The sequence below is a fragment of the Triturus cristatus genome, chromosome 1_2, assembly GCF_964204655.1.
Source record: "Triturus cristatus chromosome 1_2, aTriCri1.1, whole genome shotgun sequence".
Taxonomy (NCBI): domain Eukaryota; kingdom Metazoa; phylum Chordata; class Amphibia; order Caudata; family Salamandridae; genus Triturus; species Triturus cristatus.
In genome coordinates, this window is record NC_140580.1 from 701,301,334 (window position 1) to 701,320,171 (window position 18,838).

At 42.9% G+C, this 18,838-nt stretch overlaps 1 protein-coding gene across 6 annotated transcripts in view; it reads right to left on the reverse strand.

The window, feature by feature from the left end:
- Positions 1 to 18,838, reverse strand: part of KCNMA1 (potassium calcium-activated channel subfamily M alpha 1) — a 1,447,720-nt gene that overhangs the window by 419,614 nt on the left and 1,009,268 nt on the right. For all 6 annotated transcript variants that reach the window (XM_085608566.1, XM_085608564.1, XM_085608561.1 and 3 more), the window contains exon 16: positions 6,691 to 6,759. In XM_085608566.1, the coding sequence (XP_085464692.1) occupies positions 6,691 to 6,759 (69 nt within the window). The remainder of the gene's footprint in view (positions 1 to 6,690; positions 6,760 to 18,838) is intronic.

Consider the following 18,838-nt stretch of genomic DNA (forward strand, 5'->3'; position numbering starts at 1 on the left):
TTATAGGGGGATCCGCCCAGTCCATCCATATCTAATTGAAGGCCTGGAGAGAAGTGCTGCTGTCACCAGTGAGGACAAGCCCCTTACCCTACTCCTGCACAAAGAGTCAACAGAGAGCAGCCACTGCCACCTACCTGTATGCACTATTCTTCCAAGAGAGTTCTCAGAAGGTTGACAGTGTTGTACGGTTGCACTCTTTCACTTCTCCCCGCGGAGCATTGGGAGAAATGGTGCAAGAAGTGATCAGCTGTCTTCTCATGAGTGTTCGAGCCCATGAAATGGAAATGAAGAATCGAAGGAGGGAATCTTCTTTGGGATGGTGGGAGGCACCATCGGGAAGTGAACCATATTTTCGATTGGGTGAGGTAGCCTGACCAATAGCATTCCTTTGGGGTACCTTCCATTAAGGTCCTTTACGGCTTTTGCTGGATTTCAATCGATATATAATGGGACAAAGGGAACACGAAGTGCTGTGTCCCACCACAAACCTTGCAATGAGTGAAAAATAAGATGTGATGAGATACAGCTAAGGCAAAGTGCAGCTTCCTTTACTGCAGCAATTGAAGTTCTTACCATAAGGAAGAGGAAATAGTATGTGATATGGTAGATTACAGATGTGCCCACAATTCAGGTAGAGCAAAGAAGTTGGTGAATCCAGGTCAAGAGTTTAGAACCGGGAAAGCGATGCAAAATTAGGCTTCCTCCAAGGAGGCAAGGATTGCTGCGGAACGCTTTGCACCATGTGGTTCTATTTTGAAAATACACTCAGGCTGCAGGTAATTGGGACACAAGACACATAACAGTGGCTAGGAGTAAAAGTTGGAAAAGTAATAATCCTTCAAGCACAGCTTGCTTCAGCACTTGAAGATAACTTCTAGGTGCAGCTTTTGCAAACCGACCACGAAATGACTTCACAAGCAGAATAAGGATAATATGTTTTGTTCAGGGTGTATAAGTGTAGACGCTTTAGACAGACAGGTGAATCTAAACTCAGTTCTTGGGAAGCCATAGAGATGACCAGCTCGAAAGAGAGTTCTGTCACAGGTAAGTCTAACCCGCTCATCCAAGGAAAACCCACGCATGACTTTGGTGCGTCCATCAACATATGGTCTTAGAGGGCAGGCCATTCTCAGCTGGCCTGAAAGGATGAACTATTGGTTAATTTGAAAGAGTAATGTTCTTAAATGAAGTTTCTCTAAATTAAACTAGATTTTGCAGAATGCAGTGTGGGTTAGAGTTTAACTGCAACACTGAGTTATACTTGTAAATGTGCTTCTTTAACCTTTTACGGTCAACATTTGTGGAAATGTGTTCCTCAAAAAAAAATTGCAAGTTTAAAGTGTGCTGACCATTCCTCACCTTGTGGATATGCATGGGACAGACGTTTGAGTAGAACTTGCTCATACATCCTCATTCATTCCCTTTGTTTACCATGTACTCCACCCAGTAATTCACATCTCTTATCTTGCAGAGAAGGCCTTCCTTTACGATGTGGGAGGCTAACGATAGAGCAACTTTTCTGGCTATGGCATCCCAGATGACATATATTATCACACTGTCCTTTGAACCCATTAATCTAATTGTAAAACCCACTTTCACCACTGGGAACACATATCTATCTATCTATCGATCTATCTATCTATATATACCTATATATATGTTGCATTACAGAGGCTTAGAGCAGGGCTGTGGCAATTATAAATTCCAACACTAGGCCTCAAATACCTTTAGTTACATGCTGAAATACAATTCAAAATGAATGTACTCAGCTACTTCTGCATTTAATACAGGAATCTATACTCGATTATATTAAAATATCTATAATGAGGCAGATGCACTGGCACCTGGGCCAAGGATTGTGAGGGATTCCCTGTACCCAAATTCTGGCTATCTTTTACTAACAAACTGGGGATAGAGGGTCAATTTCCCTTACTTGCATTAGCACCTTTACTATTCACCTTCTCTAGCAAAGGCCATCAAAGATTGTCCTGATCTACAGCATTGGCGTAAAAGTCGCTAGAGACTGAAATGTTATGGAAGGGCAGGGAGGAGGTGAGTGATAAATACATAACTATGATTATTCATGAGGTATTTGGGATAAAAGTGATGAGTGGGAAGATTTAATCCATCAGCAAGACCTCTAGCAAAGAAATGCTCTTGCCCTTTCAGGCAGTAGCTGAAGCTATTAACTTACTGCACCCAAGGCACTTAATTATATTTGAGAGTGTGACATTCTGTATGCAAAAAAGAAATCCATTTGCAACATAAGTGAAAGTGTGTTGCCAACCAGTGGACGAGGTATAATTCTACAGCCAGTCAGCAGGAGTGCATTCATAAACTTTAAGGCAGGTTGCGACCTGGATCCATTTAGCCCAATAAGGAGGTATTAACAGTGGCAGAAGTTCTTTTGGGTCATACCAAATGTACATAACTCGGAAGGCCAAGGAATACATATAAAGTCTGGCTTCAGCTCCTACCACTTCCTCCCACTGCTCTGACCTGTCTCCACATGGTTTGGAGAGCATTGTTTTCTGCACACTTATCAAAAATTACTAATAGAGCAGTTCACTGGTAACCAAACACGCCACGGCTGCAGGCCGGATGTCAAGTCTGAAGCTTCAAGGGCTCTTCTACAAGGAGTTTATATGATCACCAACATTGGCATTGCCTTAGTGGTTGTCACCCAGTTTAGAAAGACTTCTGGTAGGTGAACATTGTGGTGGCATTGGCTCAAACATGTCAGTCAAGAATTAAGCAGACCAAAAATTCTCTGCTCCTGAGTTTCATCTAAAGCTTTATCAACAAGGGCATTGACTTCCCACCATGATGCTCACACATGAAACATGATGGTTCAAGTCAGCAAGGTGGAAGAATGTTGACATGAAGGCTGGTGATTCTACTTTCTTGTAAGGTCCAATGTGAAAACAAGCAAATTCACAAGGGGCGTTAACTTCTTCTGAAAGAGAAGGCTCAATCGTCAAACATCTCTTCATGTTGCTTCTTAGCAGGCCCAGTGTGTGATAGTCTTCACCATGAAACGGAGGCACTGCAAATTTAGTCTTTATCATCTGCTTTCCTTGGATCACCAATCAGAGAAGTCTTCTGATGCACTGTATACATCATCTTTACAGTCTGATTTCCACTGATCACCAATAGAGGTCTGGAACTTAAGCATGCAGCACCTTCTGCTATTACAGCCATGCGATCAGTGGTCTACTCCCCTATGCACTTCTGTCTACTACAACTTGTGAAAAGTAATGCCTTATAATCCAGATGGCTTCATTCACGAAGCAAATATTTTTACTGTGAAAGGGGAAGTAACTCACACTTTTCTCCAAATCACCATCAGTTCATGATCTATTTATTCAATTAAAGAAGAGATCTGGTGCAGATATTAACTAATCCTTTTATGAATAGCTTGCTGCCTGTGTTTTGCTGTCCCAAACCAATGTAAATAACAAGTGTTACTGTTACAAAACTCAGTAGGACCCAGTTTATCCAACTGCGACTAATACAGACTCATTAGATACGGTGACCTCCAAGAAGCACACAGATCTCAGGGTCCGATTCACAGAACTAACTTAAGACAAAATCCTAAACTTACTACCATTTTGGTATTCACAGAAGACACTTACTCATTTTGGTATTCACAGAAGGCACTTACTCATTTTGATATTCACAGAAGTTAGGAGTCCTAACTTTAGGACTCCTAAATGCCTTCTGTGAATACAGAAAGTCTTAAAGTTAGGATATTTCTCAGTTTATGAGTATTAAAGTTAGGAGTCCTAACTTTTCTACTCCTAAACTGAGAAAAATCCTAACTTTAAGACTTTCGGTATTCACAGAAGGCATTTAGGAGTCCTAAAGTTAGGAGTCCTAACTTTACTACTCCTAAACTGAGAAAAATCCTAACATTAAGACTTTCGGTATTCACAGAAAGCATTTAGGAGTCCTAAAGTTAGGACTCCTAACTTCTGTGAATACCGAAATGAGTAAGTGCCTTCTGTGAATACCAAAATGGTAGTAAGTTTAGCATCTTGTCTTAAGTTAGTTCTGTGAATCGGGCCCTCAGTTTGGAGTGCTGAACTCACTGAGCCATGCTGCACGTAGACTCACAAAATATCTTCCCTTGCGTTAAATGCATCGGGGTTGCATGGTGCGATCTTAGAAATAAAACCAGCAAAGGGAAAGAAACAACATAGTCTATGCTTTCTCTAGTTCTAATTCTTGGTGTAGGAAATCTCTGGACAAAAAATAATCGGACTGCAAATTTGAAAATTCAATTCTGTGAATTAATGGGAGGAACTAAAGGACATTTTTTGTTTTGCGAAAAATGTATATACCTGGCGCTGAAGGGACTATCAGGGGCATAGACTCCACTGATTTTGCTGGCTGACAAAAATATCAAAGCTGCTAGTGCTCTCGGAGAAAATGTAGAACTTCCAATGCGCAGACAACCAAAAGGTGATTGTTTCAAAGAATCAGTCCCTAGATGCACGCTCAGGGCAGCTGATCTAAGTGCCCTGTTGCGTAATGTGGAATCAGGCTACTAAAGAAGTGTAGGGAGAAGAATATATATTGGTCATGCAACATGCAGGTTCTCCAACCTGGTTACTCTGCTTGCCTTGAGTTGCTCTGATCTATGTGTGCTGTAGCAAGAGTCCCTTCCCGCTCACTTCCCACTGAGCGCCCATGACTCCATGCTGGGAGTCTGGCCTGGAAGCTTCCTTCTTTATCATCGCCCACTCTCATCTTCGGTCACCTTTCGGAGAGGTGAAGTATCTACAGTGCTCCTCAGTTGAACCAATATCTTCTGCTTCGGGTGGAGATGCTGAACGAGGCGATTTATGCCGCATTGTCCTCCTGCACTGTGGTTTCTTGTCCTCTTTTGCTTGAACGGTGCTGTTTTTCTTCCTGTGGTGTTAACAGTTTCCTTGGGGGGTTATATCTGGAGGAAAACTGGTGTCGCATCTTGATGCTGTTTTCTGTGCCACCCCAAGCGCAGAAGGAGTCAATGCACTTCTTTTTGAAAACTTGAGAGCATGCCTTACTTTGAAATATCTCCCAAATGAATGCATGTTTACCTGGCAGCGGGGTTGGTAAACACTTACAGTCAATTACTGTCCTTCGTTTCCGAACCCTGCTGTCAGCAAAACATCCCCCCAAAAAGCACGCACCCCTTGTGCGCTGGTACAGCGCAGTAAACGGCACCTCGAAAAGAGCCACTAGAAAAAAAAGCAGTATAACACTGACCGGCATCAGTCTCAGGGGCAAGCAACTCAACTCTTCAATATAAAACCTATGCTTTAGATAGAAGCTCAATGCCTAGGACAATAGGCTTGGCAGCAAAAGATAGCCACTCCTGAAACAGTAGTCCAGGGCCACACATTCATGTGGTCAGGGGAGTGATACATGCTGGAGCTTTTGTTCACTTTGCATTATTGGCAGATTGCCCTCATCACCTCTGAGGTGTCTTAGAATATGGCCAACAGAATAAATATGTCACATCAGGGAGAACATTCCACTGATTTATAGGTTCTGTCACTGTGACATGCAAGAGGTGAACAATCTGTCCCACCTCAGGATGGGCTGCCTGGCCTGGAATGAACATAAGACCAAGAAAAAAGATTCTGGGGTTCACATTCGCCGTGTATGTATTTATACTTTTTATGGGAGATAGAGGACTATTACAAGATGGGGCAGCAACTTTTTAATGTAAATTACCACAGGAGAAGAAATGGAAAGTTCAACAGAACTTGAAGACGCTTGGTCACCACTAATACTAATGTATGTTGCGCGAGCACTGCTCCGGTTTATAGAAAATTCTTTAATGTTGGTTGATTCGTTTGTGTTCTGTGTTGTGAGGAGATCTGGAAATATAAGGCGCTGTTTCTATCTCATATTTTATGTCATCCTGTTTTGTATATGCTGAAAGGAGAAATTTAACCAAGAGAAGTTTTGGCCTGTAGAGTTTACATGACAGGGATCATATAGACAGGGCCACTACAATTATGTGGAAAGGGAGGAACCAATTATGTGGGTGGTTGACTAAATTATGTTGCATAAAAAAGAGAAATTATGTAGTGTAATGTGGCACATTGTGTGAAAGTATTACTTCATTAGTATGCCAATTTTACATTCCTGGTTATAGGTTTCACTTCAATAGTACCAGTTTAACACCTAAATATAGCAACAAGCAACAAAAAGTTGACCACAGAAAATTGGTGAATGGCCTTACACTGCATGACAGCACATGTTGTGGCATTTTTAGCAACTTTTGATCCGTTTGAGATAGAAACTTTTTTGGGTTAAAATCTACAGAATATGCAGCAATTGATGGTTCTTTTGAGAAATGTGGCAAAGACGTAGTTATATGGAAAAAGCTGCAGTCATAAAATCACCTAGTTCTAGTGGCCCGGCATATAGGTAACGTTGTTAGCATTTGCATTGAACTATATAGTGGGCTGTTAGATGGTATCAACCTATGTGTCAGATCTATATTCTTCTCATTGGGTTACAAACAATGTAAAGGCAGTAAGTACCAGGGCAGGCACAGCATATGAAATGTGTTTTTTCGTGAGGATGAAATATGCAGTGAGTTATTAGGGCTAGGGATGTATTTTTCAGTTCCTTTAATTACCCTTCAAACTGCAACAAGATGGGGTTTCAGCCACTTCACAGTAAACTTACCTACTTTCGCCTTTCTCCGACTTGTATTCAATAGCTATCATCAGCAGCTTTAGCTTCTTAAAGCACAATCTACAAGAAAATGCAAAAGGGAGGGAATTTGGTCAGATTGTCAAACGATGGTCTTACAGTGCTAAAAGGTAGAAAGGCAGGCACTCAAGACAGGGGCATTGTGACTCAACGAAGAACAAAAAGTGAAAATATCTGGCGCCATATTGCAGAGAGTGCCCCGGGGGTGCAACGGGCATGTGAGCCTGCTGTGTGTGCCTCCGGGGCACTTTTGTATTACAGATGGGGCCACAGACACTTGTGCTGTCCCTTCTGTAATACAGATATCGCTGGTGCACATGTAGTGCAAGCGCAGTCATTAGAGGGTGTTCCCATCGCTTGCATGGGGCTGTGGAATCATGTTGCTCAGCGTCCACGCCGTATTATGGATGTGGGCGAAGAGGCAAACATGCTCTTTGGAGGTGCACTTGAAAGTGCAACACAACAAGGGTGGCACACTTTCAGTACGCCTCCTAATGGCCCTCTGCAGGGTAGAAAGGGGGTTCCATGGACCCCCGACATCCCCTTGCAGGCAGGTGGAGTCACTCACTGTACTTGCCTGCAAGGGGATCACTCTCCCCTCTTGAAAGTGCAGGCGGGTTGTCGCCTGCACAGTAAAACACAAAGTGGCTTTGAAGTATTGCACTTGAATGCTCTGCCCCCAGGACAGCACAAGCTAGCGGCTGCTCTGGGGACAACACATTTATAGTAATAAGGCGCACTTTGCATGTTTATGCACAGCCCACCTATTTAAAGGTGCGCTGTGGTATAAACAGGGAAAGTGTGCCCTATATGTAATATGACTCTTGGTCACAAATAAATGCAGAAACAATTATTATCGGCTAGCAACATGTACGCACACATTTGTTTTGCAGCGATACTATTCCATGTTTTCTACTGTGTATTTGTTATTTCTGTACAACTGTTACTTGTTATGATGTCTGTGACGCTGCTGTCATTTTATTTCAGTGTTATTTTCTTAATATGGTGTAGTGCTCTTTGCTGGCCCGCTCCATTTATATTACAACCTAAACATATAAGGAGCAGTTATTAAACTTTAACAGTACTTTTATAGTAGTTATCCACAAATGCATATGTCTAGCAATTCTTCTAGGGGTCAGATATTATTGATAAATACTTTTCCTTCCACCAGCAAAGGATAACAACACAGGCCGAGGTTTACTAAGAGTTAGCGTTGGAATTGCACCACTTTTGTGGGATTTACCAAGTCAGGTAAATCAAGATTTGCCTGGGGTTGCACTGAATTTAAACCCAAGTGTAACAAAAGAGAGAACATAGCACTGCCTTACTTTACCCTACGTTGGGGAGGCATTACATGGGTGGAGCACGAGCATTCCTATGTATCCACCCATGTATGTTGACGTAAACCCATATTTACTGAAGTCAGTAAACATGGTCTGCCTATCTGAGGCTGGCGTAATGAGGAATACATTTATGTTTATTTTTCCTCGTTGCTTCCTCTTTGAAGGCTCCGACCAAATATTGAAATGAAGAAAAGATCCAGATTAAAAGAGAGATCCAAGTCAGTTCTAACTACTGCATTAGCCACTGCTGGTCTTGCATTAAGAATGCCATAATCTATAGAGAACACTGGCCTCCCTCCTCCTTGGACATCAGGCAATTTCTTAATAAGCTGGTTGGTGTTTTAATATGAGATCATCTATAGTTGGTAGGCCAGGAACTAATTTCCCCATTTCTTGCTATACCAGTAAATTTGCTCATGGCTGACAGGCTGACCAGACAGCAAAGTGGAACTCCTAACTTTACACTCCACCAGGCTCAAATAGGCTTCATTCACTCAGAACCCAGTGCCTAGGTCTATCCTTTAAGCATGGAGTGCTTTGCTGAGTAAAATACAGATCCCCTAAGGCCGGCAGGTATTTTAGCCACATTTTCTCTTATTTGGGCATTCTTTTTAACGAAAAAAACTCTTGGTCCCACCTAGTTAATGCCAGGATTGGGGGCTTCAATAAAAACATGGAGGCCATTTTTAGATTCCCAAAATGTGTCATAATGAATTAGGTGTTACACCATTATCCTTTCGTATGCAATTAGCTCCATTGATGCTTTGGCGTAGCATCTGGGTAAAAGAGGAACCAGTCCTGAACCGTGACATCATTTTAGATTGTTTAAAATTGGATTATGTAAAAAAAAAATACCATGACTCTCTTACTTGCAAGAACAACTGGAGAAGTTGGGATTGCAGGATTGTTTTAACAGTCCCGGAAATATATCTGCAATTCCTAAGGCCAAGCTTAAAAGTGATTTTCTTTTATTTCTGAAGCATGTAAGAGATAGCCAAGAGATGGTAAAAAAAGGGCCGTTCACTGCTAATAAGCTCCTCACAAATTGAATCTTATTTTTATTTTTATTTTAATCAAGCAAAGATGTTTTATTTGATCAGGTTCAGGATGGGTATTGCTCATTTACTGGTATCGTACCCACGTGATGCATATTGTGATGCCAAATTAGAACTGTGTCCATGTAATTCAATTTCTGCACAAAGCACTTTGCACTTTATGTTTTTTTGTAAATTGTATCTTAACCCCAGATGCACTTTTTAAAAACCGTTATTAAGATTTTTAAATATTAGAAATTGTCAACCTGCATTATGTCATCTACTTCTTTTAAATAATGAATTCACCTGTCTCATGGTCTATAAGTATATCTCCGCTGCAGTTCGACCTCGTAATGTTGTCGGAAAATGAATTCTTGGGTATTATTCACATTGGTTAAAATCTTAATATGCGTATTATTGTTAAAATAATGTTTTATTTGTTCTTTTATGGCTGTCATTAAGCCGAATAAAGATTTTTGACTGACTGACTGACTGACTAGCCACATTAGTCAGTATAGTGTGCATGCTCTGAAAATACAGTGCCTTTTGCACTGAAGGTAATTTCACAAGTGTGTAGAAAAGCACACAAAGAAATCCTGCACTGACAGAAAACAAAATTGGCCATGGAATGGTCTCAATATTATCAAAGGTCTTCTTTTGTCAAATCAGTACTCTCTGTGAAACAACCGCACCTTGGCCAATAGTATTAAAATACACAATTCCTATCAACTATATTTCACCAGTTTTTCATACGAGGAGGTATGGGATCAGGGCTACAGATGTTGTCAGTGTTTTAGATTCTGAGGTTTCTATATTTAACAGGCCAAGTTAAACAGAAAATGAAGGAAAATGGAAAGTACCAATACTATCTGTGTGTAAAACATATGTGCAGGGACCTAAAGTTTTTTTAGGAAACCACTCTACCCAGGCTGTCAAATACCAAGATTGTTGAATACCAAGGCTGCCTACTCTTGATTCCACTTCATGTATCTTTTTTCCACCACTGTACACTTCCTGTCTCTTTAGCTCACTGTTATCATTTCTTATTCATCCCTACAGTCTCCCTTTGTCACTGTTTTCTTAACTTTCTTCTTTCCACCTCCCTCTTCTTCCTTTCACTCTCTTGCACTTGTCCATTTTGATGATCTGGTCCCCAAAACTGAGTGTTGGTGCCCACATTCAACAGCAACCAGTGTCACATATCAAGTACTACTAACTGCGGAGTCCCTGAATTTAGGGCCTGCATGCTGAAAATAAAATGCAGCACTTGGTGTGGTTGCTTCGCTCTGATGCAGGAATTTAGGGACATATTATCAAGAAACGGCGTTAAAATTATCGCCGCTAAAGCAGCGATAATGGACTTGATAATATGCCCTTGAGAATTCCCATAGAAGCCCATGTTCTGGTGTCAACATGGGCTTCTATTGGAATTCTCTGAGGCATATGATCAAGCCCATTATCGCCGTTTTAGCGGCAGTTTTCTGCCGCTAAAGCGGCGATAATTTTAACGCCGTGCTTGATAATATGCCCCTTGGGCCTTTAGATTCTGCACAATAGGAAGGAACACTTGGCCCATGGAGACTCGAAATGTTATCAATGATCTCTAGCCAGGCAAATCTAAAAGTACGGTGTACGTGAAACATCTTCCCAATGGTCTCTACAATACAAAATACACATTAATTGTGTCATCTTGGCACTAAAGAAGATATGTGCTCATGGAGGTGGATGCCGACCCGATAGACTTTGTGCCAGATTACCTCTTTAATGTCGTGAAGACTCATGCCCATGATGCACATAAGTCAGAGTCCTCTGGGAAATAAAGTCTAGCACTCCTAGCCGCCCCCTGTTCCAGAGCTGGGCTTATGTTCTGAAAATACAGTGCAGTACGCAGTAGGGTGATTTCACATACCAAACAAATCTCAGACTATAAGAAATAAAAGCTTGAACAAGGGAAAGCTTTTAATATTAACGAGGTCGTGGACTGTAAAATCTGTTAATTATTGATCTTTGAAGCAGCCTCTAAATGGTCCATGCAATGAATGTATGTCACAATATTGTGTCTTTTATATTGACTTGCCAAAATATTATATTCATGATATTTGTTGGACTTCGCCCTTTTTGGCTAAAGTTCCCTAAACTTTTTGCCTTCCCCATAGACCTTTTTTCTGACATAATGTTGCCAACTTAGATGCTTTTGGCACTTAGCCACTGCTGATCAGTGTCAAAGTGCAAGTGCTCCCTGTATAAAGTGTTATGATAATTGGTTGTCCAAAATTGGTATATTTGTTTTACTAATAAAGTGCACTTTGTGTGCCAGGGCTAGTAATACAAATGCTACTAGTGGGCCTGCAGCACTAATTGTGCCACCCACATAAGTAGCCCTCAAAAGGGAACTCAGGCCTACCACTGTAGTGCCTGCGCGCAGTTTACTAACTGTCATGTTGTCCTGACAAGTGCACCCACTTTCCAGGCCTTACCTTTCCCTTTCCATGCACATCAGACACCCCTATGGTAGGCCCAAGGTACCCCCCTAGGCAGGGTACAGTGTCTGTGAAAGGTAGGACATGTACTGAGATGTGTACCAAGTCTTAACAGTGAAATACTCTCCATTTCGTTTTTCACTGGTGCAAGGTCATCTTGCCTCTAGGACAGAATAGGGAGGCGGTATAATATGTTTCCAGTCTATCTTCCCATAGGCTTAAGATGGAGAGGTGAAGTTTAGTGTGCCCGAACTCACAATTTAATAACACATCTTTTTGTGAAGGTGGTTTTTGAATTGCGTGTTTAGAAACCACGCTTTCAGAAGTGGCTGGTTTTCTTGTTCTAGCAGCAATTCTGTGTGTCTCTGCCTGCTTGTGGATTGACTGTCTGGATTTGAATGTGATAGGATCTGGGAAGTGTCTTGACCCAGGGGAGGGGTCGGTGAGACAGCAAGAGGCTGACCTGCATCTGGAGTGTAGGGGGGGAGGAGTAGCCCCTGGAGGTGAAGAGGCCTGGGCTGCCACCATAAAACAATGGCTCCATCTCCTGCTGAGTGATTGAGTAACAAGACCCCCAGTATCAAAGGAAGAAGGAGCCACTGGCAGGGAGACTCCCAGAACTGATTTAGACAGTGCCCCCTGAGCACAAAGACTTCAAAGACATTTAGGGGTATAACTATGCGAGCTGAAACCCCTGAACGTTGGCCTGATCAAGACTGAAAAGGACTGAAACTACTTTGTGGACAAGGGGAACGTCTGCCAAGGAAGAACAGCTGAAGAGACTGAAGGAAAGGACTGACCCTTGCTGTGTGTTCTGGAGCTAGCCGGCAGTTTGCTGCTTTAACTAAGGAGAGGCTAAGGGACTTTGCTGTGTGCTCTGTCCCCCTGCTTGAAAGGACTTTGCTGTGTGCTGTGCCCCGAAGTAACTTGTCCCCAAGGACCCGAGTAGAGCTGGCTCCCTGATGTGGAAACTCAGGAACATCAAAGTTTGTCTCAGCGACGCTGTGTGCATGTGCATTTTGCAGCCTGAGACGTTCGTAAGCATTGCATCGGGACAGTGTGGCCTGAAGCCCATCCAAGTCTCAGCGACACTGTGTGCGTGTGCTTTTTGCAGCCTGAGACCTTCGTAAGCATTGCCTGGGACTGTGTCACCCGAAACCCAACCAAGTCTCAGCGACGCTTTGTGCGTGTGCAGCCTGAGACTGCTGTGGGAGTCCGTGGTGCTGGTTGGAAAGTGCCCTGTGACTGCAGTGCCCTCGCAGCGTGATTCACCGTCCATGTTGCTGTGTAGCTGTTGTGGCCCGAACCGTCATCGTAACAGAGGCTGCGGATCAAGATCGCCGCCGCCAGCCCAAGCCGCAACGTGCTGAAGGATTTCGTAAAGCTACGGAAGTTGTGAGGTGATTGTGATCATTGTTTGCAAGAGGAATATGCCCAAGATCGTCAGTAACGGAGAAGGCAGCGCCGTAACCTGTCCCGCTACAGCGTTGCCTGCATAGGAGCTGCGTCGACATCGGAAGTGCCCGGCAGGACGTCTGACGAGAGGGGAGAGAGAGAGAGCGAGGAAGCGCATTCCCCAGGTAAGGCTTGGACTCCGGTCGGGAGCTGCAAGCGTGTGTGGCCTGTGGAGGCGTAAGAGGAGTACTGGAGTGCTCCCGTCTCTCTCCCGCTGCATCGCGTTAGACGCACTGAGTCCTCGAGTGGCCCGGACCTGCCGGGCAGCACCGGGGCTGCACTCGAAAGTTCAGGACTGTTGTCTGGGGTTGGGGCCTAGTGGCGCCCGCGCTAATCACGTCAATTGGCCTGGTATTATTCCTGCATCATGAACTGCCTTATTACTTGCATTAGGGATTGTATTATCTCTGCCTTACGAACTGCCAGATTACTTGCATTGAGGACTGTATTATTCCTACATGACGAACTGCCTGATTACGTGCATTAAGGAATGCGTTATACTTGCATTATGAACTGCCGTATAATTTGCATTGAGGATTGCATTATTCCTGCATGACGAACTGCCTGAGTACGTGCATTGAGGATTTAATTAATCTCGCATTGCGAACTGCCTTATTACTTGCATTAAGGTGTGCGTTATACTTGCATTACGAACTGCCGTATAACTTGCATTGAGGATTGCATTATTCCTGCATGACGAACTGCCTGATTACGTGCATTGAGGATTGAATTATTCTTGCATTACGAACTACCTCATTCCTTGCATTAAGAAGTGTGTTATACTTGCATTACCAACTGCTTGATTACGTGCATTGAGGATTGCATTATTCTAGCATTACGAACTGCCTGATTACTTGCATTGAGGATTGCATTATTCTAGCATTACAAACTGCCTGATTACTTGCATTACGAACTGCATTAGTCTTATGATACGAACGGCATAACATACTACATAACATTGCATTAGGACTGCCTTTGAACATCGTGAACTGCTCATTAATACCGCAAGAACCTACAAGTGTTTGTTGACCTAATAACCGGCAAAGTGAAATATTACGAATACGCATATGTTGGATTCTTATCGTGTGGTCTTACCGTATTTTTCTTCTTGATAAATATGCTGCTATTTTCATACATCAGTGTGGTGTCCATTTGTGGTGTTATCACTGTCTAACTGGGAGTATGGTTGCAAATACATTACACATTGCCTTGAAGATAAGCCTGGGTGCTCGTGCCAAGTTACCAGGGGGTGAGCAGGGGTTATCAAAGAGGGTGTCCCTCCTTTCCCTGACTAGAAGCAAGGTTCCCTATTTGAACTAAGGCCACTGCCTCAGCCAACTAGAGACCCCCAGTTCTAACAATATTAATATTGACTTCCAAGGTAACTATAACAGGGGCGTTCAACCTTTTCTGTACTGAGAGCTACTTATGTTCAATGAAACACATTGAGAGTTACTAATATTATTAGTGTTGTATAATTTCAATTTTTTTATTAGTATAATAATTCAACCAAGCAAAAGCTTTATAATTTAATAAGCTGGGCTGCACTCAGCTGAGCTACTCAGTGAAAGGTGGAGAGCTACAGTAGCTCACGAGCTACTGGTTGAATACCCTTATACACAGATTAATATATTAACTATTTTAAATTCTACATCTATTTATCTTGACAATATGTTGAAATTTAGTATCGTGGATACAACATCTTTGCAAGTCACAATCGCCAACTTCAAAACAAATTTCACTCTGTGAGGGTAAGGAAGAAGGATTTCATTCGTAGAACAGTCTGAAAGCCACTCCTGTCCATTTCTCCCACCAAATCTCTATAAAAAATGTTTGTTGAGTCTGTCACCGATGTCCTGGGATGTTTTTTCACACCCATTAATAGACAGCTGCTTGAAACCACTCACTGCAGGTATTTCCAAATCACCTTCTTTGCCAAAGTGTGATATTTGCTCTTCCCAAGATGAACATTCAAGAGAACTGATGTTGTGTGAAACACAGTGACACCGTGTGAACTGACGAGTCTGACACAATATTGTAGTATAACAGTTCTTGCAACTTATGGACAAAATACATAACTAATACATCTAATTAGCTATCCACAACAGAAAATCTGACATAGGGAATATTACGGGCTCAGGGAACGCTCTACTGCATGTGATGCCCAGGGCTGCACTGGAAAACATGTACAGACCTGGCTAGGGAAAATGCTAAAACCAGCCCTGCTTCCATCCTCTTTTACAGTAGCTCTCTTTTTTATCTGTCCATTCATCCATTATCGCTCTCTCCTCTCTCTCTGATTTCTTGCCCTCTCTCCCTTTCTCTCTTGAATCACCCAGTACCTGCTGTAATAAATCTCGATGATCTGGGGAAAGTGACAGAACCACCAGCAGCAACCCAGGGGTTTCAAACCCTGCATACAGTGGCTCCAACCCCTCGGAGAAATGCCTGGTGGAATAAAAGGCTCGCCCAGCCACAGTGGTGCCCAATGTTTTTGCAAAAGTTTGGGCACATTTTGCCGCCATGGTGTCAGTGATACGTGTCAGTGGAAATACAGACATGATGCCTTCTTCATTGGGAAATACAGCACAATGCACTTGAAGAACCAATAAAAAGATAGAGGTAGAAAGTGTTCTATATTTTGAGTGTTCCATATGGTGGAGGAGTTTTCTCTTTCATGGGAGGAGCCACTTTTAATAGGGACAAGCCAGGAGGGAGATGCCCACCAATGATAGTCACACCTGACTCATTTTCCACCACTAAATGTGGAAACTGGAAGTGTGCCCCCCAAATAGGGGGTACAGTGTCAGTACGCATATGTCCTCATCCAGTTAACTATTGCACTCATACATGTGTTAAATTGAGAAGCTACCTCTTCTATTTCATTTTTTATGGATACCATAATTTGGGTATTGTCGGCGTAGGAAGCTGTGCAGAAGCCGTACGGCCATACCAGTTCCAAAAGATGAGCCACATATATGTTAAATAATGTGGGGGCTTCATGAAAACCCTTGCAGGACACCACAGGGTAAGGTAAAAGATTTGGAGTTGATAGTTTGCTCCCTTTCATCCAGAAAGCCTCGCCTCCATGGTCCCAGATGTCCCAGACCTCCTCTGAACTGCTACCAGCGCTGTTTCAGTACTGTGGGCTTTTCTAATGCTGAACTGGGCTCCGTCCAGATTGCCATTCTTGTCCAAAAATTTAAAAAGAGAGATGTTTAGATGTCTTTTTAGTACTTTTGCTCGAATAGGAAGTCTAGATATTGGACAACAGTTATTTTCCTCCAAAGGGTCAAGAGTTGTCTTTTGAGAAACGGCAGAATGGAGGTCTTTTTCCATTCTGCAGGAAAACAACCAGATTTTAGAACGTTTTTGAGCAGCAAGACCCGTGAAGGTGCAATAGAATCCGCTATATTGTGTAACAGTTTAGTCGGGTAAGGGTCCGAAGGAGCTCCGGACTTGGTCATTTTTATATGTTTGATCATGCGTTCAGTGGAAATTGTAGGAATCTCACAAAGAGCTGGGCATTTAGGACCTGAGGGAGTGGTAACAGGGACTGACTGATCAGTCCCATTGATAAAGTTAAAGTCATTGTAGACCACCTCAACTTTGTTTCTAAAGTAAGTCGCTACATTGTCACAGCAGAGCTCTTGGGTGGGTATTGTGGTGGAGGCGGGGGGTAGAAAGGTTATGTATTGTTTGGAAAAGCTCCATGGATGAGTTGGTGGCGGACTTGATTTGTTCGATGAAATAGCTGATTTTTTCAAAGATTATCAGGCTCTTGTATTCCTGAATCAATTGTTTGTAATTCTATTTTTCTTCTGAGGCATAATTAGTTCTTCAGGCCCTTTTTGACGACAACAGCTTTTCATTAGATTCCTAAGCTTGGAGGAATACCAAGGGGTCGAATGGCGAGATATGTGATTGGTGGCCTTTTGAACGGGCCAGTTTATTGGCTACTTATTAAATCCAGTTAAAATTAGCAGGAATCACGCTGTGTTGGGAGCATCCTTATCAGGTTTGTTCTATTAACTTTACTCTGGGGCTTGACCAGTTTAGCCTGAGTGGTTTGGTTCAAAACTACTTTAGTTTGGTTAAAGGTGATGCTAAACTGCAGTGTAATGCGGTCAGACCACGTGAGCAGAAGGATGTTTACTAGCTTCAGCTCAGGGAGCTTTGTAAAAATGTAGTCTAGTGTGTGTCCTGCATGGTGAATTGGAGAATTCATGAGTTGTCTGAGTTCAAAACCCAAAAGATTGTTGATAAGAATATGTATTTTCGGGATCGTCTAAATGGTAGTTGAAATCCCCTAGTAGTGTGAAGTTGCCAAATTGCACGCTCCCGTCAAGGAAGTCACTGAGAGCTTCCAAGAAATTGGTGGGACCTGGGGCTCTGTAGACCAAGAGGACAAAGCTTGGCATGATGGTTTACTTTGCAGCTTAAGGAGAGGGCTTCACAATTGGTAATCTTAACTGGGAGGCAGAAGATCTCTAGAGAGTTTTTATAGATAAGAGCTAACCCTCAGCCACGTTTACCTTCTCCATCCAGTCAGTTGATTAGGTAGCCTGCAGGTAAGGCTTCGACGATATCTGGGGCAGCAGACCGGTGAGACCATGTTTCTGCGAGAAAACTGATATCAGGGCTGTAAGATTCCAGATACCCAAGAAGCTCGCATTTATGTTTTATCATTGAAAGTCCATTCAGTAGCATGCACTTTACTATTTGAGTTTGCGTAGAAGGGCATTTTTTGGGAGCCATTTGATTTAGGTGGCAGGAGAACTGGCACATATCACAAACATAAACATTTTGCAAGTGATTGAAACTGAAGTGATTGCAAGCAGTATGTGGGCCGCGTCTTTAAATTGAAGTTAAGACACATTGTACTTTCCCTTCCATTAAAGGCCACCATCATTTCCATTTCCATGGTCTATCACAACCATCATAAGTGGTTACAGGGCATTCGCCCTAGAATGGGGCATAGTCAGCTACGATGCGTGGGGACTTTAACTCTGTTTATTGACTGAGCCTACAGTATAAACTAGAGGTGACTCCGTCAGCGGCATGTCTGCCACCTGTATGCTAAATAGAGTAATTAAACCAGCAGATAAAATCTGTAAATCTGCCATTTATGCAGCTTCTCCTTGACTGCACTCTTCAGAATCAGACCATGAGAGCACCTGCCGTACATCATCTTTGGATGAGTCTTTCTGTAAATGTTAGTGCCAAGAGTTATAAGTCCCTAGGAGGCACTGAGTACTCCTGTGGGCTGAGAAAGGTTTTCCCTTTAAACTGCTTCATTTGCACTATTTACAAGGGCAGTTTGTTGCTGGCACCAGGGCTTTAAGTGGGGTGAGTTTGAGGAAATATGAATTTTGTGATCAGTTATGTCCCCTATCGTAGACCCCAACGGCTCCATGTGCATGCTATAAGTACATGTATGTTCCCTCCAGTTCCAGTTTTGAAGACGCAAATACATGTGCGTCCACCGTCAACATGTCCTCTATCAGATCCACCATGAATGGGTCAGATCTGCCATTCCTAGGTATGAAAGGCCACCGACTTTATGAGGTTCACTTTCCACATTTCACAGATTCAGGCGAGTAGGCCCTGAATTCTGTCATCAAGCCTTTCCCTGCCTTCTGCCCCTGAAAGCTCCAGTCCGAGCCTGCATCTGTATCCATGAACTTTGTCCTACTCCCTGCGCGGCTAACGGTGCCTGATCCAGCCTGTTGCCTGCCAAAAACTGTATTTCACCTTCAAGATTATCTGCTCCGCTCCCCATCTGACGCATTCCTGTCTAGTAGTTTAG